Raw genomic sequence first — 24,557 nt, 5'->3', positions numbered from 1 at the left:
GAAGCTTGGTTGCTTGGGATAAATAATTTCTTCAGATTGCATGACTATTCAGAGAACATGAAAGTTGGAATAGCTACCTTCAGTCTTAAAGGTAAAGCATACATTTGGTGGGAAGGCAAGAGAAATGTCAGAGGCATTCGAGAAGATGAGTTGGCTTGGAGGGAGTTTGAAAGACTTTTCAGGAATAAGTATCTATATGAGAGATACTATGATGATAGGGCGAATGAGTTTTATGAGTTGAAGATGGGATCTATGACTGATGAGGAGTATACTAGTAGATTCTTGGAGTTGTTGAGGTATGTGCCTTATCTTAAGGAGGAGAAAGAGAAGATTCAGAGATTCATTAGTGTGTTGTCGGTAGCATTCAAAGATAGGATTGAGTTTGATGAGTGTAGATCCTTAGAGCAATCCATCATAAAGTTGAAGCATTTTTATGAACAATTGAAGCACATGTCTGAATCTAAATATGGTTAGAAAGGAAATGAAAAGACTAAGGGAAAATGGGATAAGAAGCGAGGAAGACTACAAGACATAGGTAACAAAGAGAACACAACACCACACAAGAAATTCAATGCATTTGATAGAGGACATGGATTTCAGTTTGAGTAAAACAAGGGTGATAGAAGGATGTCTTTACAGTCTTGGAATTGTGGCAAGGATCATCGTAAGAGAGATTTTCCACAACATCAGGGTGGAAAAATATAGATCTACAGTGCTTAGGAGGCAAAGACGGTTGGGGATGTTGGATAGAGTATTCCTCAGATTTACGTAGCGTTGTATAATAGGTAGGAATATCACGGGGCATATATTATCGAGATGGGAAGTAAGCTTTGTGATCCATTTGTTTCTATTTTGTTTGACTCTATATGTAATTATAGTTATATTAACCCTGACCTGGTGGATAAGTGTGGTTTGAATAAGCAAGTGCATGTCGAGTCTTGGTTAGTGAAATTGGCTACCTATACTAAGAAAAGAGTTCATCATTGGGTAAGATCTTGTGAATTTGAGTTGAATGATATGCCTACATCAACACATCTGAATGTGCTTCCATTGGGACCATACAGTATGTTGCTGGGTATGGATTGGTTTTTCCTTCATAGGACTAAGGTGGATTGTTATGAAAATACTATTGAATGCTTGGATGACAATGGAGAATATAGAATATTGCAGGGTAAGAAGATGGAAACATCAATTAGAATGGTTACATCTATGTAATAAAAGCGTAGTCGCAGGAAATGGTGTGTATTTTTTGCAATGCATATCTCCAGTGATAAATGTAAGGATGTTGAGGATACAAAAGTCTTCAAGAGGTACCTGGTCTTACAACAGTTTCAGGATGTGTTTCCAGCAGATATTTCAAAGTTACTGCCTCATAGGGAAGTGGATTTTTCTATTGAGTTTGTACCTGGAGAAACACTTGCATCAAAGGAACCTTACATGATGAGTACTCAAGAGTTAGTGGAATTGAAGTTGCAATTGAAGGAAATGCTAAGAAAGGGATACAATAGGCCAAGTGTGTCGCCTTGGGGTGCAATAGTGTTATTCTTGAAAAAGAAGGATGGTACTATCAGGTTGTGTATCAGTTACAGGAAGCTGAACAAGGTGACGATTAAGAACAATTATTTGTTGCTGAGGATTGATGACTTGTTTGATCATTTGAAGGAAGAAAAAATGTTCTAAAAGATTAATATGACATTAGGATATCATCAGGTACGTATCAAAGAAAAGGACATCTACAAGATTGCTTTCTAGACCAGGTATGGGAATTATGGGTTTGTTGTGGTTCCTTTTGGTTTGACTAATGCTCCAACTACTTTTATGTGCTTGATGAATAGTGTATTGTGTCCTTATCTGGACAAGTTTGTGATTGTATTCATTAATGATGTACTGATATATTCTAAGAAAGAGGAAGAGTATGCCGAACACTTAGAAGCAGTGTTAAGATTGCTAAGAGAGCATCAATTGTATGCCAAGCTTAGTAAATACAGTTTCTTTCAGACAAAGGTACATTATTTGGGGGCATGTGGTTTCCAAGGATGGCATAATAGTGAATTAAAAAAAGTTCAGAATGGGAAACTCCTAGAAATGTGGATGAGGTCAGATCATTCACGGGATTAGTCGGTAAAGGAGGTTCATCGGGAACTTCTCATAGATTTCCTATCATATTACATCATTGTAGAGAAAGGGAAATATTTGAATGGACAGATGAATGTGCAGCAAGTTTTGAGCAGTTGAAGCAGTTGTTGAAAAATGCTCTAGTTCTAAAGATTGTATATTCACATAAAGAAATTGTGGTGTGCACATATGCTTGCAAGACAGGACTTGGTGGAGTCCTGATGCAGGAGGGACAAGTGGTATGCTACGAATAAAAAAAAAAAACTAAATGAGCACAGACATAACTATGTGACACATTATCTTTTGTTGGCAACAATTATTCATGCATTGAAGATGTGGAGACAATTAGGGGAATTTTGAGGTCTAAAATGGGCCGCCTAATGAAATCATAAAATAATAGTGGAAATAATAAAATACTATTAGATTACATCATCAAATTTTAGTGGGAAAAAAAAACTACTTTTTCAACTCGTATTTTCGACTTATCTCCCTACGGGTTTACTTAAATTTTGAACAGAAAACACTCGTTGGATGCAGAATTTGATTCTTCATCCAAGGAGTACCCATATTTCATATTTTTGATGGACCCTGACACATGAAAAATGAGAAATACATGAAAAATGTGATTGCAATCAAATTTTTTCATGTAGTTCTCATTTTTCGTGAGCAAGGTCCATCAAAAGTATGCAACATGAGTACTCATTGGATGAGGAATTAAACTTTGCATCCAACGAGTACTCCTGCTCGAAATTTGAGTAAAACCTTAGGGCGATAAGTTGAAAATACGAGTTGAAGAAGTAGTTTTATTGTTTTTACTTTTTAACTCGAAAAATGGTGAATCATACCCCATGGTTGATATCATCATCTTGAATCCTATTAGTTCTTATAAAGTTTATTTGGTTGTAATTTTTTCTTAGGAGGCCCATTTTAGACCTCAAAATTCTCCTAATGACTATCTTCTTGGCAGGAGGGTCATTCTGATGAGTGATCACAATGGGTTGAGATACTTGTTTGATAAACCGAATCTGAATGCTAGGAAATCTGGGTGGTTGGCCACGATCAATGAGTTTGACTTTGAGATCAAATACATTAAAGTAAAATAGAACATGGTTGTATATGCTCTTAGTAGGAGAGTACATGTAAATCACATACAATTATAAGTTCATATGGGACATATTTACATGATCGAATCTTGCAGGCAAGACAACAGGATGACAGATACCAACAACTTCGGCATAGGTTACAATAGCAAGGTACATGTGAACATGATGTGGACTATCATCTCATGGTAGATGGTTTGGTAGGATTTAGGGATAGGATTTATGTTCCGAAAAATAACGAGCTCAAGAAGCTTATCTTGCTGGAATTCCATGTCAAGTCGTATTCAGGTCAGCCGGGGTATCAGAAGACATTGACAGTTGTGAATAAGTTCTAATACTGGATGAACTTGAAGAAAGATGTGGCATAATTTGTTTCTAGATGCTTGTATTTTCAACAGGTAAAAGCAGAGTGTAATCATCTAGGTGGACTACTACAACCAATTTTGATTCTAGAATGGAAATGGGAGGTCATTTCCATGGACTTCATTACAATATTTCCGAGGACCGCTAGAAAACATGATTCCATCATGGTTGTGGTTGAAATATTGATAAAGGAGGTGCACTTCATTCCAGTAAAGTTTACGAATTCAGCTAGTGAAGTGACACAGGTCTTCATCAGAGATATAGTGAGGTTACATGGTGTTCCAAAGAAGATTGTATTAGATAGAGATGCCAAGTTCACTTCCAGGTTTTGGAAAACCTTATTTGTAGGTTTGGGTACAGAGTTGGCCTTTAGTACAACTTATCATCCGAAAACAGAAGGACATACAAAGAGGGTCAACAAGATTTTGGAGGAAATGTTGAGGATGTACGTCATGCATCAGCAATGAAAGTAGGAAGAGTATCTTCCACTGGTGGAGTTTGCATATAATAATGGGTATCAGGAATCTTTGAAGATGTCCATTTGAGGCACTTTATGGGTGGAGTTGTAATGCTCCTATTGGTTGGAGTGATCCAGAGAACATAGTATTGATTGGATCAGACATGTTGGCAGAGATGGAACAAGAAATGCAAGTAGTCCAAAAAATATAAATGTAGCACAGGACAGGGATAAGAGTTATGCAGATCAACATAGGGTGTTTAAGGAGTTTTAGGTTGGGGAACATGTGTACTTATGCATCAAGCCAAAGAAGAGCTCCTTGAGGATTGGATCATGTGCCAAGTTGGCACCTTAGTATTGTGGGCCTTTCAAGATTCTTGAGAGGATTGTACGAGTGGCCTACCGACTTGCACTAACTCCAACAATGAAAGTCAATGATGTTTTCCATGTGTCATTTCTTAAGAAGTATGTGAAATATGTTGATAATGTGATTGATTGGCTTGTATTTCAGGTGGAGCTAGAAGGATAATTCTAGTCAAAACATCAGTGCATTTTGCAGTGAAATATTCTCATGCTTCAAAATCAAGCAATCGAGCATGTTAAAGTGCAATGGAATCAATTTGGGCCCGATGAAGCTACATGGGAGATGGTTTATCAGATGAAGGCTATGTATCCTTCTATATTCGTTGGTTGAGTGGATGTCTTTGGTAAATGTTTCAGTTTTTTTTTGTTATATATGTATATGCAAATGTATGTATATAAATACATACTGCATCGAGCTATGTTATAAAGCTCCAATAAGAATTATGGTGTTCTTAATGTGTTGGTTATGTTTTAGCAGATGGATATGATGTAAACTTTGTATAGAGCTATGTTATAAAGCTCCATAGGAAACATGTGCTTGTTGGTTTATAAGTGCCATTAAACACCGAGGATGGTGTTCCCCAATGGTGAGGGTTCTATAACAACCCTGGTTAAAAGTCCATGTAATAAATTTAATAAAGGAAAAATAAGACCAAGGTCATGGGACACGTATTCCAAGTTCAAGGTTGGAAAAAGCATAGTGATGGGGATCACTTGTGATTAATAAATGGCTATGGAAATTGGCAAAGGAAAAGAGGCATTAATTGACATAATATTTATGAAAATAATGAAAAATAGGAGAAAAAGGAAGGTGAAAGGTCACAAAAGTGAATGTGAGTAAAGTTGAAGGAAAAATAGAGGCTCAATGATAAAAAGGCTTATGAGGATCAGTGCACAACCTTTCCATTTCCTGTATAACAATGGTGTTGTGGGTTTTCTCATTTGTTTTATGGTTGTTTCTTGTGTTCCTTATGGCTGTGGGTTGAGTTATTAGTTCTTGGATCCTTTGTTGGACAAACACTCTGGAAGCCCTGGAACAACTTGGGTTCAGTTACTAGTCATGGAAGCCTTGGTTGGACAGACACTTTGGAGTCCTTGGTGGGATGAGTTACTAGTCCTGGAGCCTTGGTTGGAGAAACACTCTAGAACCTTATGTCAGTTGTGGGTTTAGTTATTGGTCCTTGAGCTGGGTTGGAACAAATGCTCTCAAGCCTTGGACAACTTGGGTAGAGACCAATCTGGTGATGTTTAGTGATGCCCGACCATGAGGTGGAATCACTGGTTGATGGTTGAAGTGGTTTGGTCTCTAGAAGCTTTGGTTTGGGTTTAGTTGGTTTTTTCCATGAGATCCCACATTCATGCTTAGAATATGGCATGAGGGTGATTGGCTGAAAGAGAGATTTTGGTTCAGCCCAATCTATGGTTGGGTGGTACATGGAAGTCCATGGCTTGGTTGGATTTGCATACATTAATATGAGCTCTTTTCTTCTTGTAATTCTTGAGTATTTATACTCATTATTATGTGGCATTGATGGTTGTTCTATCATTGTTATTATTCTGGTTACATGCTAGTTATAAGCATGGTTTTATGGCAGATTTTATTTATGGATCTTAACATATTTAATCAGTAAATGAATGGTGATTGAATGTTTTATCACCCAGAAGTTTCCCTTTGTTTGTGAAGGAAAAAATCTCAAGGTAAAATTTTCAACCATCTTTCAGAATGAAGTTGGCCCTTCAATCTAGAGAGGGCTTTCTCCTTTAACTCTACCACTCAAGGTCACTTTTAGTAGTATGTCATTAAGGTCATTGACCAGCTTTAATTGGTAACAATTGAAATGAATTTAGAATGAAAGGACATGTACCATTGGACATAGAGTCTAGTGAAGAGAATGCTAACCACAAGATGCATATACAACCCTAACAGAAGAGAGATAAGGTATGAACTCTTTGAAAAATTACCATGAAGATGTGGAGAAAAAATACAGAAAATAAATATCTAAATAGAGCAAGGAGATTTATGTTGTAAATATTTAAGTAGAAAACATGGAAAATATTCAAATAACCTGAATTTGAGCATTCATAAAGAATTCAAATTCATATCGTTTTATCCAAATTATTGAAGACTTGATGATTAAGATATGTAGCATAAAGAGAAACTAAACTATCATAAGGAAAACAGACATGAAGTCATATACACATGAATCTCTGCAAATTCTCTATGCAAAACCACATATAGAAATATATTAATATTTGGAACCACACAAATTTATCTTCCTTTCAAATGTTTTTTCATACCCTTCTTTTCTATTGTTAATCCAACTTATAGACATATTACATCATTTCCAGATTCATGAAATCTGGAAAATATTTAATATACCAAATATAACAAAATATTAGAAATATGTATATTTCTAATTCTAGAACTAGATCTAGAAAGTATTTCAACCATTCACTGCCAATATGCTGAAGGAGTCTTAAAATGCTTTCTCATATTATGGAGCTAAATCTGGAGCCGCTCACTAATATCTTTAAACTGATTGTTGAAAATTTGCAACTGTTTGATTAAAATTAGAAACCCCTATTTCACTGAGCAGATAAGCTAGTTGTTCATATTTGTTGCCAAAATAAGGAAATTTCCATCTATTTTTAACCCACATCCTCTTATAAAAAATGTCCAGTTGTAAGGAAAATATCTTCAACACATTACACAATCACTGCTAAAACATCTGGGTATATTGTTTGTAAAAACAAAGCACTACTAAAACTATAGGCACTGCCATAAATTTGGGATTTAATCTATCTTTGACTGCCACATGTCTTCAACTATTTGGATGCCTGGAAATATCTTCAAATGCAAGGATGCTACCTTTAAATATTGAAAACACTAACTTGAGTTTTCCACCTATTGATTTGATGTCCAAGTCGAATTGATGAGGTGGCTCATCAACAATTGTCTATGAGTCTCAAAAATTCCTGAAAAATAGGCTTCAAATATCCATTTGAATCTCCAAAACCATGATATTTACGTAAAAAATGAAAGAGGTTTTTGTTAATGGTTTTGTTCCTGATAAAAACCTCTTTTATTGTTTAAAAATTCATATCCATTTGTTTGAAAATTTCTTTTTTTAAACAGTTACTAAAACAGGAAAAACTGAGTTGCAAAATCCTAGAAAAATAAGGCTCAAATATACATTTGAATCTCTAAAACCAAGATATATGTTAGAAAAATGAGGGTGGTTTTTTTTTAATTGTTTATTTCCCTCTAAAACCACTTTTTGTTTTCAAAAATACATTTCCAGGTGTTTGGAATCTGTATTTTAAAACAATGGCTAAAACAGGAAAAATTTGAATTGCAAAATCTGGTAAAATAGGTTGAAAATATTCCTTCCTTGAAACTTGGACTTGATCCACCAAAAAGGAAGTTTTGTACGTGAATTCATCTTGCACGAGTTGTATCTGCTCCAAATTCTTCTTGGATACCTTTATGGATGTTGGCCAAAAGAAGGATGTGATGAAGAGACAAACTTGTCTAAAGGCAAAGATGCTTGTGTAAACCTCACACGAAGAATTGTGTCTTTCAAACCAAAACTCTTTAGTAGGTATACTTTGAAAGAGAACCCATAGTAGATATTGGTTCACTAGTATTAGAGTCTATATCATAATCATAAGGATGGAATTCAATGGGACCATTTATTCTTTCACCCCCTAGATGCCATCCTGCCAATTTAACAAAATTGTTTTTCTTTCTTGCAGTATAATTGGTCAATTGTACAAACAATTGCACTGGATATTTTAAAGGAAATTAATATATTGTATTGTTCTACATATTTCCTGGAAGCTTTCTCCTTGAGAATTGTAGGCCTAATGAATGGTGCACATGTGCATTATGATGCAGAACACCATCTGCATTGATTGACCACACTGCTAAAGAAGCAACCATAATAGCCACAATTAGAGATTAAGAACATGTGTCAACCTCTCAATCTCCACTTTATTTCCTATTTTGTGCCTTAGAATCCTGCTGAAAATATCCCATCTCCATAGACCTCTAATTTGATCGTCAAAATGATAACACATATGCAATATTCCTCCTCCAAATACTCTATCAAAATGGATATTTTAATCTTGCTAGAACCATACAAAATCTGGGCACTGACAAAATAAATAGCACCATCTATCAGAATGAAACTATGACAGTCACTAACAAAATAATTTTCAACACTCGGTGTGAAACAGAACAAACTAGCGTTGACAAAATAATTGGCAGCTTGTTTGAAAAAATCTCATTTTCGCTGCTCTTAATAAGAGGTCCACCTCATCTATTAGACTAGTTTGCATCTTCTTACTTTTCCTGGTCTTGGCCTTAAGGATCTACTTTTATTTCTTGGAACTAGAAACCCTTTCATTTTATCGCCAAATCTTTCAATGGTGAGTCATCTAACTGAATGACCTCGTTTAAAAAAAAATTGAATTAGCGTTTGCAAATTAATTGTCAATGCACCGGAAATTTTTTCTAAATATTTTTAAACAACCGACCCAATCCATTACCTTGGAACTAAACAGTGTTAACATAATGCATGACCTAATAGATGTTTTTGCATCTATTATGAGAGGACATTAGACCTTCTTGATGATTCTCAGATAAGTATCAGATCTCTATGTTCAGATATGCATTCATGACCTATAGATTACATGTTCACAATGTGTTTGATGAAATGTATGCCATGGTTAGGTAAAATTCTTGCCTAAGTTTTGTGTTAATGGATTTGTCCTAGTTTCATTCATAATTCTATAAAGTTCTATCAAGTTATGGGTTGAGGTTTGGATCCTAGCCCTAAAAAAGTGGCTTAGATATCGGGGTCGCATGCACAAAACTGAGTAATATAGACTGCAGTTGTTGGGAGGTAGGGTCATCCATGCGACTAGAGGCTTCTAATCGCTGGCTTGCCTTGTTATGCAAACAAATGAGATTCCAGGTCAGTGAAAAAGTAATTTAACTCAGGGCTTGGGCACCTGGAATGGTTTTTTGGCTTCCAGGGGTCCTGTAGCTCCTGAGGAAGGTCAGTAAGGTTTTATTCTATTGATTCCACTTCCTTAACTGTACCTAGGAGGTTGAGTCATATCATAGTAACTCTTCGTCACATATTTACCCTGATGGACCGATGAACTTGGGTAAGTGTGAGAGGAGGGTGTTACAATTAACATGGATTTCATGTGTGAATTTCATTGGTCAAATTGTATTTTTTAATGCTTAAACATATACAATGCATTGAATGTCCCCTTGGGCACTTGGATTGTGTAGACTACACAACTTATAAATTCTAATTCCAACAAATATTTTCTATATTTTAGAAAAAAATAACTAAAACATATATTGAAAAAGAGTAAAAAATGTAAATAGTGAGACTGCATAAAAAGTCTTAAAATATTTTAACCATAGTTTTTTTTAATTTGCTTTATATATATATATATATATTTCACATTGAAATACTTTATTTATTATGGCAGAAATATTTTATTTATGACCCATATTAAATATTTTTTTGTGAATTTATATTGGTATTACCTCAAAATATCAAATTATCAAGATACAACTGCCAAATGTCCATGATTCAATTGAGTAGGCTATAGGCGGTCTCAATTTGCCACAAGGAAAACCAGATATATTGACCATCTACAAAGGATAAATTTTGAGCAAGATAAAAATAATTATTGGAAATAAATATGCATATCAACTATTGAACTGCAAATATAAGTACTCTTGAAATACATGACAGAGAATCAGGAATCTGAAGAAGTCACCAGGAGAGGATCCTTGGCACTATAACTTGGAGGATATGGTGATTTTTCATCACACTGGAGATGACTCTCCAATTGGGCTATCCTGGCATCTAAAATCTCCAAGCACGAATGTTGATACCGCTGGGTGCACTTGATTTCATTTAGGGAAGATAATATGTCATATTTCTCCTCTTCTTTCTCCTTCAATACTCTTCCTAGGAGGGTTTTGAACTGCCAGTGAAGGATTATAGAGTTAATGTATTTTTTTATTCTTCCCCTCATGTGACCAGGGTTAGGAACCCATTGGGCTACCTCCTCAAGGATGCCAAAATATGAGAAATATTGATGGTCTTTAGCAGATAGGGACTCAAGATGATGAACCTTGGCATGAATATCATAAGGGATAGTAGGATTGTAGATGATAACAACCTATTGTGCCTTGGTTTGGGCATGAGTTCTACCTTGGTGACTGTGGTCGCCTCCCACCCCCTAGGTGACTGCACATGCATTATCGAGGTATGATTCTCAGGAGAAGACAAAGCCAATTACAAGGAACAAGAATCAATATTACAGAGAATGAGAAACAGGGACACTGGATGCCTAGAAAAATACTGACATCAAAATTACAAGAAGGTTTGAACAAAAAAGACCGACACAAAGACAAAAGGTTAAGAGGCAGAGGGGCATAAGGAGAAGCTCGAGTTGGAAAAAATTCAAGAAATTTCCATCACTTCATAGGTCATGTATCCAATGACCAACAAGAATTGCATACCAACCTAAGCAACAACTAACAAATTCAAGATCGAGAAAGATAGAAGTAGAGCCAGAAGTCTTAGAAATTACCCCAGTGAAAGTGTCCCATTATGTCACAAGCCTTTAAAAGGTTCCAAATTCAAGATGGTGAGGCATCCACTACCGAAGGAAAATTCAACTTTGGAGGAATCTGCAACATCTAATGTGATAATCCATAAGCATAAACAATATTTCCCATCATTGTGAAATTTCCACGAATGCAACCAACTATATATCTATCTTCTAACTACTACAATTGATTTGTATTCTGAATTATTATTTGGAAAATAACAATAAATTCAGTGTTTCATTATTCAAAATAACAAATATATTATGGAATATAAAATTGGAACTGAGAAAAAGATGTACACGCATAAAAAATTGAAACCATTATTTTTGGACAATTGTCTTTAGAAAATCCCCGAAGGGAAAACCAACGTAGCAAATGAGGGTTTTATTATTATGAATTCTTCAGAAATTCAAAAGTAAGATAATTGGCTTACCTCTTATTTTCAAATCTCTAGCTAATACTCGAAAAATAATTTTGAGACAAACTTGTCTCCCTCTGCAATCGAACTGGCCTCTCCTAGCCACTCGCACCTCCTCTTGGATTTCACACTTCCTGCTAGAATACAGATATCTAACTGATGAGAAATCGTACAACCCTGTAATCTTGCCTCCCTCTTTCTCTGAAACCCACGCGCTCTGCCTCTAGGACACTAATATGGTAACTAACAATTGAAACGGGTCTCCTCCGACAACTTGCACTAGGAGATATGGCTAACTCACACTCTTGTATTTGGCCTCCTTTGTAGATGAATTTGACCTCCTCTTCCCTGTCTCCTAGACACTGTAAAATACCAAGGACAACTCCTTCATACTCCTACTCTCAAATCTCTATTGAAACCCTTGCTCTGATTCTTTCCCTAACTTCAATTGTGCCCTTGTTGAATACCTACAATTGGGTAGTCGAATCGCCTAACTCATAAACTATGTATTCTCCAAAACCTTTGGCTTGCTCTTATAATCTCTCATTGGAGTCTGAATAGCCATGATTACATATTAACTGATGGCTAAAATTAATTTGACTTCATCAATAGAAGCCTTTAAAGAAGAACCAAACTTCCTTAATTAATTACCTTTAATTAACTGATTTTCCTAAGACTTAGGAACTTTTAAATTATTGGCCAATTAATTTAATTAAGGCATCTCCAAGTCTTTTCCGATGAAGTATTTTTTGGTTTTTGGTGATCTCGTGTTCCTTATCCTTTTAGACACAATATAACACTAGAAAACATGTCCATTGCTACAATATCCAAAAAATAACTTACTTAGAATTTCATCCCACTCTCTCCTAGAGTCCCCAGCCGTCTAGAAGCCATAAACCATTCTAGATCATAAACATAATCAGACCATTGTAGCTCCGTTGTCTGTGATAGCCATACAAAATGCATGAAAAATAAGAAGGAAGGTCTTCGAGAAAGCAAGTTAATTGACATGACCCCAGAAATGCCACATGCCACGAGGGAGGGACTGAATTACACTATAAGAAACATAGTGGGAAAGATCTGTAATTAGAGTTGTAGTTGGATTGAATGCTTTCCATATTCATAAATCAAGGAGGGAATGTTCACATGCATATGCATTTTGGGGGTTGGCCACACCACCTCATTCTTAAATGTTTTATGAGGCGGTGGGTGGCGACCTTGTCACCATTACCCTCGTTTCCCACCTTGATCAAGTTGACCCATATTAAATATTATTATTATTATTATTTGAATGTCAAATATCAATTTTCTATTAAGAATTAAATGAATTACACATCTCCCTCTTGTTAAAAAAGTAGGTTAATTATTTTACTTCTAATTACTTCTTCCTTTTTGGCATTGAAATATTTTTCTATGGTAAACACACACACACACACACACATATATTTATGGCTCCTAGAGGAAGGGTGAAATATTTCTACCACATATCATCCATACTAGGTTGTAATATTAACCACTGATTGAGTGACATTATTCTCATTTTTAGAATATATTTTATTTTTATTTTAAAGTCGATACACGTCAACTCCACATTGAGCATGGATGGAATCACACATCACCCTTATCGTACGGTGTAGAATGTGCCTCTCGACCCAATAATCAATCATGCAAATATTGTCTATATGTAGTCATTTTAGTTAAGTGTTAAAACATTTAAACTTACTAAAAAAAATCTTAAAATCTATATATATATATATATATTTTTTTCTTTTCTAAATATTCATATTATGAACTTAAGTTTAAAGGATAGCAATAATTAATTACACCGAATGTGTTCCCTTTGTCAGATTGGGCTAGGAAAACATTGTTCAGCCTTGCCAAACCCAATGCTTCGTTTCCGTCATCCCAACAAATCAAATTTTACCACGTGCATCATCAGACTAGGTCGCCTCAGGTTCAATTCTCCATTTTCTTTGACTCTTCGTAGTTGGTAGGCTAAAAGTATGGCCTCAATCAATGTCACCTTGGCAAAACGACGATGGAATATGTGGCTGCGACTGGGTATGTGAATATCCGAGCAGTTATGTAAGGGAGCGTCAAGGCGAGTGCAAGGCTCTGTGTGGAGGAAGTCTCTGAGACATAATTAGATGAATCAGGCGAGGCAAGTTTGGAAATAATGAACAACGTTACCTTGTTTGCTCTCTAGCCACTCGTGGCAGAGTTCCCTTGCCAGGACCAGGGTCTCCAGACAAATTTCTCTATGCCGCGGAATTTCCTATGTGTTTCCCCACTTCTCTCCATTCACGATAAGGTCATGGAATGTTGAGATTTTCTGTTAATTAAATTTTGGAAAAAATCTCATGAATGTGACAACAATAGGATTTGTTGCTAAATTAGCTCCATTTATTCGTGATGAGGAGTTATTGCATCCTATATTTGTTGTGAGTGAATTTATGATTCAGTTTTCTACTCCCAGCTATAAAAATGTAAGCCCGTAGAGGATATGTGTGATGAGAAGGTGTGAGGAATTCTGTTGTTGTAATCTCCTGTTGAGTAATAAGATTGCCGATGCCTCTGTTTGGTGGACGTAGCCCAGATTGGTTGGGTGAACCACGTTAAAATCTCTGTGTTTTTCATGGTTGAATGTTGTGTGTCTTATTTGTTTTAAATTTCCGCTGTGTTATCTCTAACACTTGGTATCAGAGCAGGTTGAGCTGCCTGTTGCAGTGATTCAATCTGACAGCGTTTTCAAAGATAGTCGATGGTGCAATCCAAGGGACTCTGAACGTTCTGAAATCGTGCAAGAGAGCACAAAGCGTGCGGCGTGTCATGTTCACTTATTGATGAATCCTACTGGACTTCACTGGACATCATCAGGCACACAAAGGACAATGGTCGGTTCTACGCAGAGGCGAAAACACTTGCAGAGAAAGCTGCGTTGCAGTTTGGAAAGGAAAACCCTCCTCTTGCTGTGTTGAGCATTGTGCTGCCGATTGTTGCGGGTCCTTACATGACGAGCACAACCCCTTTAAGCATACATATGGCGTTGTGTATGATTACAAGCTGAAGTGAGATCTGCGTATGGAAGACCAGAGTTATGCAAAGCAGAGTTTGGAGAAGCTGTTAACTGGTGTTGAACTGAAGCAGCGGTGAAAGGTGAGCTGCACAGTGATTTCGTTTTTCTTTTAGTTGAGATTCAAATCGACTGATGAATTTGCAGCGGTGAAAGGTAGCTGCACGGTGTCTTCAAGTTTTTTTTTTTTTTTTCACGTTATTAAAATGCCGTTGAACCATTGAAAACAAACGATATTTGATTTGGAACGTTTTGAAATGGGTCTTTAAAAAAATGATTTCAAATGGGTCTCCTTTTGTACATTAAAAAAAAGTCATTTGAAGTTTTTATAAAGCTATTACGAAATGCCTTTTTTACAAAACAAAAAGAAACGATTTGTATTATATATGATATTATATTTATATCATATTTCATTTTTTAAATGGTAATATGCCATGATATTATAAGGCAAAGGTATTTTATTGGTGAAGGGCATTTTTTAAATAAAAACTTCATTTATTAAAAGTTGCAATTGGAGATTTTGTGTGACACAACATGGCAAAAACTCAAAGTGCTCGATTTTAGATCGAGAATTTCAATGGCAAAAACAACTTCGAGATCTGGAAAGTGAAGATGTATGATCTACTCATGCAACAAGGTGTGGCGAAGGCGCTGTTGGGAAAAGCCAAATAGCCTTACACCATGACAGATGATGAATGGAGTGACTTGGATGAAAGAGCACTGAGCGACATTCGACTATGTTTGGCAGATGATGTTTTGTTTAACATCGTGTCAGAAAAAACTGCTGCTGGTTTGTGGAAAAAGCTTGAAACGCTGTACATGACAAAATCCTTAACCAATAGGATTCTTCTGAAGCGACAGTTATACAGCTTGCGCATGAAGGAAGGTACGACGATCACTGATCATCTAAATACCTTTAATACTATCCTGGTGCAGTTAGAAAGTATAGAAGTAAAATTTGAATCAGAAGATAAAGCTATAAATTTATTATGCTCGTTGCCCGAGTCATGGGATCATTTTTTTACTTCTATAACTCTTAGTTCATCAGAAACCCTTGAATTTGATGATGTTGTTGGAGCTCTGTGGTCCGAAGAAACAAGGAAGAGGTAAAATTCAAAAACCTCTACATTATAAGCAATGATGGTCAGAGGTCGTTCTAAAGAAAGACGCTTCAGTAAGCACAACAACTCGTGTTCAAAATCGAAAGGAAAGAAGAGTAAGGTAAAGTGTTGGTTTTGTGGCAAATCGGGACATTTGAAGAAGGACTGTTGGAAGAGACAACAAACATCCAAAGAAGACTCTTCGACAGAGAATAAAGAAACAAACATGACAGATACAGGTTCGACATCCATTTCAGATATGAGTGATGAAGTGTTATCAGTTAGTTTGAGTAATCATGATCAACATTCGCTGTTAGATTCTGGTGCATCAAATCACATGTGCATTCATAGAGAATGGTTTAAAACTTATAAATCAATCAATGATGGAGTAGTTTACATGGGAAATGATGTCACATGTAACATTGTGGGAATTGGTAGTATCCAGATTAAAATGTTTGATGGGACAAATAAAATTCTAAATGATGTAAGACATGTACCTGAACTAAGAAAAAACCTCATTCACTAGGAGTACTAGACACTAATGGATATAAAACCCTTATTCAAGGTGGAGTAATGAAAGTTTATAAAGGAATTTTACTAGTAATGAAAGCAAAGAAGGTTGGAAATCTTTTTCAGTTAGAAGGAAGAACAGAATCAGATCATGCTTCTACGGTATCTGAAAACGACAGTAATTCTATTCGTTTATGGCATCAAAGTTGGGCCATATGAGCGAAAGAGGTCTAAATATTTTATCTGATTGTAAGTTACTTCATAGTTTAAAGTCTGTTAAGTTAGATTTCTGCAAACATTGTATATATGGGAAACAAAGCAAGTAGAAGTTTAAAACTGGAAAACATACTAGTAAGGGAATCCCTGATTATATCCATTCTGATGTTTGGGGTCCTTCTCCTACAACCTCATATGGAGGATCATCATATTTTGTATCTTTTATTGATGATTTCTCTAGATAAGTGTGGGTCTACATGTTAAAGAAGAAGTTTCATGTATTCACGGTTTTCAAACAATTTAGAGCATTAGTTGAAAACATCACTGGAAGAACCATTAAATGTTTAAGAACCGACAATGGTGGTGAGTTTACTTCAAAGGAATTTGATAATTATTGCAAGGACGCTGGGATCGAAAGACATAAAACCACTGTATATACTCCTCAGCAAAATGGAGTTGCTGAACGCATGAACAAGACTCTTTTAGAGAGAGCAAGAAGTATGCTTAGTAACGCCAATTTGTAGAAGGAATTGTGGACAAAAGCGGTTTCTGCATCTTGTTATTTGATAAATTGATAACCATCAACTGCAATAGGATGCAAAATTCCTCAAGAGGTATGGAAAGGTCATCCTTGTGATTATTCTAAACTGAAAGTTTTTGGTTGTGATGCATATGCTCTAGTTCTGAAACATTAGCGTTCTAAATTAGATCCTAAATCAAAAAGATATATCTTTGTTGGATATGGTGATAGGACTAAGGGATACAGATTGTGGGATCCTACTACTCATAAGATCATCATTAACAGAGATGTTAAATTTAATGAATCTTCACTTGAAAATCCAAATGTAGATGATAAATTGAAATAGGATAATGTATCTAAGCTTCAACACATTCAGTTTGAAACCAGTTCAAATACTGATGATAGTCAAGATGAACAAGTTTCAGATGCAGATCATGAAGAAGTTCCTACAGATAATAATCAACAGATTGTGGAAGTACCAGAAAGATCTTTAAGGAGGTCCACAAGAATCAAACGTCCTCCTAAAATGTATGATGATTATGTTACTTCAATTGCTTTAACCACTAATGATGATGAACCTTTGTGTTATCAGGAAGCTGTAGAAGGTTCTAAAAGTGAAAAGTGGAAAGAAGCTATGAAGGACGAGATGATGGCATTAGTCAAGAATGCCACATGGGATCTGGTAGAACTTCCTAAAGACAGAAAATTGTGGGATGTAAATGGGTATACAAATTGAAAAGGGGTGTTGATGATACAGAGGACAGGTACAAAGCAAGGCTGGTCGCAAAAGGTTTTTATCAGAAAGCAGGCATTGATTTTTATGAGATATTTTCACCAGTTGTAAAAATTGTTTCAATTCGAATTGTGTTAGCATTAGTTGCTTTACTTGATTTAGAATTACAGCAACTAGATGTTAAAACTGCATTTTTACATGGAGATTTACATGGAACAACTGGAAGGGTTTGTTCAAAATCGCAGCAAGAAATTTGTCTGCAAACTCAAGAAATCATTGTATGGTCTGAAGCAGTCGCCTCGACAATGGTACAAGAAATTTGATTCTTTCATGAAGAGTCAAAACTATATAAGAAGTGAATATGATCATTGTGTTTACTTTAATAAATTAAGTAATGGCATGTTCGTTATCTTAGTGTTGTATGTTGATGATATGCTTTTAGCAAGCAAAAGCATAACAAAGATCAACAAGTTAAAGGCTCAGATGGCTAGGACATTTGATATGAAAGATCTAGGAGTAGCAAGACAGATTTTGGGCATGGAGATTTTTAGAGATAGGAGCAATGGTAAGCCGTGGCTATCACAACAGAAGTATATTGAGAAAATACTCTTGAGGTTTGGTATGAATAATGTGAAGCCTGTTTTAGTTCCTTTAGCTTCCCATTTTAAGCTTTCTTCAAGTTTATGTCCTAATACAAATGAAGAAAAAGAATATATGTCTCGAATTCCATATGCCAATGTAGTAGGTTGTTTGATATATGCGATGGTTTGTACTCGACCATATATTTCACATGCAGTTGGGGTTGTCAGCAGGTATATGGCAAATCCAGGAAAAGAACACTGGTCAGCAGTGAAATGGGTGCTTCGGTATCTGAGAGGCACAAGTGATTACTGTATCACTTATAACAGGAGTAGTGAATTTGTTTGTGGATATGTTGATTCTGATTTTGCAGGTGATTTGGATAAGAGAAGGTCAACATCAGGGTATGTCTTTGCTCTTGCAGGTGGAGCTATTAGCTGAATGTCAAAGCTACAGAACATTGTTGCTTTATCCACTATTGAAGCAGAATACATAGCTGCTTCACATGCTTGCAAAGAAGTGATTTGGTTGAAAGGTTTGTTTGGTGAATTTGGTAGGTTACAGGACAACATCAAGTTATTTTGTGATAGTCAAAGTGCAATTCATTTTGCTAAGAATCCGGCCTATCATAATAAATCAAAGCATATACTTATCAAGTACTATTTTGTAAAACAAGTTATCACTGAAAGGGGAGTCTCCAATATAATGGCATTGATGAAGGAAATTTACCAAATTTCTACATGCGTGCACCATCTCTTTGATATGGAAGGCACTGTGAAATTCTCGTTGGCGAAACAACATGATCATGAGATGAGGAAACTCGTTTTGGAAACCATGTATCTATGGGTTGCTTTGGAGGTCACGTTGATGGAGTATTCATAGAACAATGAGATCTAGTCCAGAATGTTGGCCGTCTGCCAATAACTGAAGCTTGTGAAGAAGGGTGTAAGAATTTCCCACGACTTTGAAGAGCCGTCGATATGGCGACAGGTCTCTTTTTCTGGTATGCATGGTACGCTTACAAGGGCTATTAATGTTTCTGTGTGTTTCATGCATTCCATTTTTTTGTATTGTTTCCTTTATATGGAACCCAAATACATTTTGTTATATTTTTGAATTGTTTTATAGTCAAACAATGTGTACAACAATATAGCTGAATAGATCATGGATGCCATTGGGCATTCTTATCTCCATCCAGCACGTGGAACAATTGTCAAAGCAAGTTGTGGCAGTCCAGAGGTGCGTATGACTGCCAGTTAACTAGTGGATAAGGCGGCCTTGGCGTAATCGTGATTGCAATCCCGTTGATACAGTCTGGCGTGAACAATCAGTCATAGCAATAATACCAGGTCGAGATTCTTCCATTAGCGTGATTATAGGGTGCAAGTATATGGTCGAAGCCACAGTGGGACGATTGAGCATATGATCAGAGTTCAGTTGAGGAATTATGCCGGGCGTTTATAAGTTTGACTTCAGCGTGTGGGTTTCGTATTAAAAGACACAATATGGTATACAACAATATAGATTCACCTTTCGGTATTAACTTGTAATCCATTGAAGTTATACGAAGTCATTGGAATTCTATTTTCTGAGTGTTATAAACGCTGGTTTTTTTTTTTTCGGTACCAATTATAAAAAAAAAAAAAAAAAAACTTTAATCTAAGTTTTATCGTATTGATTTAAATAGAATGCTATTATCACTTTATTTCATATTTCAGATTTAATGGTTTGAGGTTTAGTGCATGAAAATACAATTTAGGTGTTTCATAACGTGAAGTATTTTTTATAATTTTAATGATGATAATACTAAATATTAGATATTTAATATATATATATATATATATATATTAATTTTAATGATGATAATATTAAATATTAGATATTTAATGAATATATATTTTTGTTTCATCGTAGAGTATGGTTAGAAACTATATTTAATTAATTCTTTTAATATAATAATTTAAATTTTATTTTTTTATTATAAAAAATAAACAATTTAAATATACATTTCATATATATATAATAATTTTTTTTTTTTTAATTTCTTCTATAATTTTTTTTTACAATTTTTTTTTGTTGAATTGAGGCTTCTGTGATCTATATTAGGTTTAAGTGATATTTTTCGGCGTAAATCACAAGATATTTTATTTGTCCACACGTTTTGAACCGACAAGTGTGGTTCATCGTCAGGACAAGTTGAATGAACAGATCCGGCTAATCATGTTAAATAAATAGAGCAGAAACCCCAACGGCTATGACCAAGTAACGGCTATATTTACAACGGCTAGATTTGATAGGATTAGGGGAATAACCAAAATTTAAATAAAAAATTAACTAGGGTGGTTAAATTCTTAAAAGTAAATAGGCCCTTTTTTAAACACTTATAAATATATCTCAAAAATAATCATAGCCTAAAATAATTTACATAACTATTTAGTTATCAAAGTTGATATATCTATAAAGATAGAGTAACTAATGGTTGATTATAAATATCTAGATATAAGTCAAAGGGACTATTCCATCCATTAATGAATATTAAAATAATAATAAAGTAAATCAATTTTAATAATAGTTAAATAAAGAAGTTATGCAAATAAAAAGTAATAGGGTAATCTAAAATTATGATGTATATATATATATATATATATATATATATATATATATATATATATATATATATATATATATATAAAATTAATATAAACTAAATTAATTTAAATAAATAGTAAGATATTCAAGTTATTAAATCTAAATATTTAGAGTAGTTAATTATAAAAGTTATACATATTAGGGTATAAATAGTAAGTTATATTATTAATTACATTTATAAAATTAAAATTAACTCAATGGTCTAGTTGAATAAAAATTAGAGTTGTCTAAGGGTAAAATAATAATAATAATAAAAATAAAAATAAATAATAAAAAAATAATAATAATATTAACAAAAAGAGAGATTAAATTAAATAAATAAATAAATCAAGGAACAAAAAAAATAAAAAATCCTAGAAGACCACAGGAAAAAACAAACTAAAGGGAAGGGAAGGCAGGAAGACCACGACTAGGAGGAGAGGGCTGGGGTCCAGCAACTACTGATCTTCCAACCATCCTCTCTATTAAGATTGTTTGGTCTTTTTTCGATCTCAAGCGCTTCCCTAAATTTCCGGTGATGGAAATGGGACACACTAGCAATCACACTAGCCTCCTCGATGCAGACATGATGATTGGTTTTCTCCACATGCTCTGCTAAAGCAGAAGACTTGGCCCTTCTATGCTTGAGGTCAGCTGCGTGCTCACTAATCCTTTGATTAATGGAACGACCTGTCTCACCAATATAGGGAGTCCCACATGAACAAGGAATAATATACACCCCTTTCATGTCCTTAGGGTCGATAGGATCCTTCACAGATCTGAGGGACTTACGAATGGTGTTGAGAGGTCTAAAGGTCAAGGGGACATTATGCTTCTTAAGAATCCTCGCAATTCTATCTGTAGTCCCCTGAACAAACGGAAGATGGACACCGGGAACCCTCTCCTTCTTCTCTCTTTTAGCCCCCGAATTCTTAGCTGCTTTGAGGAACGCCCTCTGACCCAAGTGCCTACTATAACCGTTCTCCACAAAGACATTGAGGAGATGGGATTTCTCCTCCTCGAAACTCTTATCATCAGAGATCCTTAAGGCACGAGTAGCAAGGGTGTTGAGAACCCCCAACTTCTGAGCTGGGAAATGGTGGGAACTAGCATGAAGATATTTATCCGTATGAGTTTTCTTATGAAACACTCGGTGGGAGAGGGAACCATCACTATTCTTAGAGAGAAGAATATCAGGGAAAGGGAGGCAACCATCGACTTCCTACTCCTTTGTGAACTTAATGGCTGAGGATTGATTATTGAGATGATCGAAGAAGATATCCAACTCCTCTTGGCCATGAGACCAGATGACATTAGTGTCATCTACATATCTTTTCCAAAGCTTAGGTAGGAGGCAGGCTGAGTTAAGAGCCTTGGATTCAAAATCCTCCATAAACAGATTCGCAACAATAGGAGAAAGAGGAGAGCCCATAGCAACACCACAGGTTTTCTCAAAGAACTCCCCTTCAAAACAGAAAAAGGTCGAAGTGAGGTAGATCTCAACTAACCGAGCGGTATCAAGATCGGTTAGACGATTGATAACTTCCATGGCCTCATTTATAGGGATGCACGTGTACAGGGAAACCACATCAAAACTGACCAGAATGTCTCCCAAGTCCAGCTTAATGTCCTTGATCTCCTCTATAAAAGAGGCCAAGTCTTTAACAAAGGACCCTGTACGACCAACTAAGGGCTTAAGCTTCAAGGCAAGGAACTTTGCCAAAAGATAGGTAGGACCTCCAATGGTGTTGACAATGGGCCTAAGGGGAGCTCCTTCCTTATGAATCTTAGGGAGACCATAGATTCTAGGTGTGATAGGATTGCTCTCAATGAGTTTACTGTGCAGGGGACCCACCGAGTCACTGGATTTGATGGCAAGGGCCACATTCCTGGAGATCTTCTTTAATCGATCTTTGGAAAGCTTCTTATAGCTTCCAATATTCTGAAGATGATCCACCATTTTATTGCGGTAGTCCTCCTTGTTAAGAATGACAGCCGCCCCACCTTTGTCAGCCTTCATAACAACAATATCTTTGTTTTGATTAAAGGATGTTAGGGCTTCAAATTCGTCCCTGCTTAGGTTGCTCTTAGGGGGCTTAGCTTTCCTAAGGACAACAACACAATCCTGCCTAATAGTGTTTTTAACACTATCAGGTAAACCACGAATCCCAAACTCTATGTCACAAATAATGTCATCAACGAGGATCCTCTTAGGGGCCAAGGCAAAATTTAAACCTTTGCCTAAAACCTTAAAAACAGAAAAGGGAAAAGATAAACTAGAAAAATTGACAACCTTCTTTTTACTCTGAAAAGGAAGAGGAGGATCAAAACTATGAAGATTCTTCTTAAACTTAGAATTCTTGTAACCGTTAAGAACATCAAACTTATTATTATAAAAAAACCTACTACTACCTTCCATGTTAATATTCCTCGACCTAAAATTAATCACATCGTCCTCTTCATTGTAATTAATACTATTATACTTAATATTACCAACACCCACATTATTATTATAACTCATGTTAATAGTATTATTTTTATAATTATTATTATTAAAACAATTCTTATAATTATTATTATTAATAATATTATTATAATTGTTATATTAATAATATTATTGTAATTATTATAATTAATATTATTAATTTTATAATGACTAACAATAAAATCAGAAGATACCTAAGCCATAGAGCAATGGAGGGGGAGGTTAGAGCCCAAACCATCGACCGGGAACCCGCAGCAACCCCGACCTGGTTCAGAATGCACCGAAACAGGCAAATTGACTCCACGCTCCATGCTGCCATGCAAACCTCTAAACAAGACCTGCGTGCTGTCCTCAGGAACCAAACTACTACGAATAGGATCAGTTGACACTGACAAATTGACTCTGTGCTCACCATCATCAGGCATTCCTTCAAGCTAAACCTGTGTGCCTGAATTACGCCGCGGTGAGCTACCATCGATTACCAAACTACAACAAGGGACCTGGCTCTTGGCAAGGATCGATGAACCATGCGGGGGAGAGATACGAAGGACCGAGTCCACGAAAGGAAACCCAACGCCGAAAGCTGGCGATTCCACTCCAAACGATGAGAAAGAACTATTAAGTATAGTATTTTAGCATTAATAAATATGTTTTATTCCATATTTTCTTGTTTTTATCTCTGGATAACTAGTCTAGATCTTAACTTCTTACAACTAAATTAAGATAAATATCCTCTTCCCACTTCTTTATAAACGTCTTCCCATATCACTATGATTGTGATGTTTCAATATTAAAAATAAAAACTAATATGTGATTAAAGTAACACATATAAAATCCTAAACACGAAGATATTCTAAGTATACACATTAATGATTGGGCATTACTTTTTTCGATGAAAATATGAATTATAATAATAATCAAGATGATTAAGTTGCACAATGTACTTAATGTACTTGAACCTAGAAAGGTGATTAAATTTTTTTTTTTTAAAATCCTTGATTTAATATAGACCATCAAGACTAGTGATGGTTTTATTGCAGTCAGCAAAAAGTTAATATAGGAAAGAGGGTTTTATTGAGGTTGGTGAGAGCTACCTAAGTTGAGAAATGATTAGTGCATGACAGGTGATATATTTTGAAATTTACACTTGCTCAATAATTATTGTGTCTAATTATTAAGTGGATGCATGTCAATGAAGTTATTGCTTTCTTTGATGGTCATTTGCTAATCTGAAAACTAATGCAATATGAT

The 24,557-nt window shown here is 35.4% G+C and overlaps 1 protein-coding gene across 1 annotated transcript; it reads left to right on the top strand.

Annotated features, from left to right (window-relative positions):
- The first annotated feature begins 13,500 nt into the window (after positions 1-13,500).
- LOC149216677 (vestitone reductase-like) lies at positions 13,501-14,671 on the top strand. The gene is made up of 3 exons (XM_089390039.1): positions 13,501-13,547; positions 14,268-14,512; positions 14,610-14,671. The coding sequence occupies exons 1-3, from the start codon at positions 13,501-13,503 to the stop codon at positions 14,669-14,671; spliced, it is 354 nt and encodes a 117-aa protein (XP_089246165.1).
- Positions 14,672-24,557: the final 9,886 nt, after the last annotated feature.

The sequence above is a fragment of the Pinus tabuliformis genome, chromosome 1_1 (genome assembly GCF_031772625.1).
Source record: "Pinus tabuliformis cultivar Carrire ecotype Pingquan chromosome 1_1, CPIR1, whole genome shotgun sequence".
NCBI classification, from domain to species: Eukaryota; Viridiplantae; Streptophyta; class Pinopsida; order Pinales; family Pinaceae; genus Pinus; species Pinus tabuliformis.
The sequence above is the reverse complement of the archived record's forward strand: the minus strand, read 5'-3'. Positions and strand labels throughout refer to the sequence as shown.

Coding starts and splice junctions, on each gene's coding strand:
- LOC149216677 (XM_089390039.1), top strand. CDS start 13,501: ATGGAATATGTGGCTGCGACTGGGTATGTGAATATCCGAGCAGTTAT. Junction 13,548..14,267: donor GTGAATATCCGAGCAGTTAT/GTAAGGGAGCGT, acceptor AAATCGTGCAAG/AGAGCACAAAGCGTGCGGCG. Junction 14,513..14,609: donor AAGCATACATATGGCGTTGT/GTATGATTACAA, acceptor GAACTGAAGCAG/CGGTGAAAGGTGAGCTGCAC.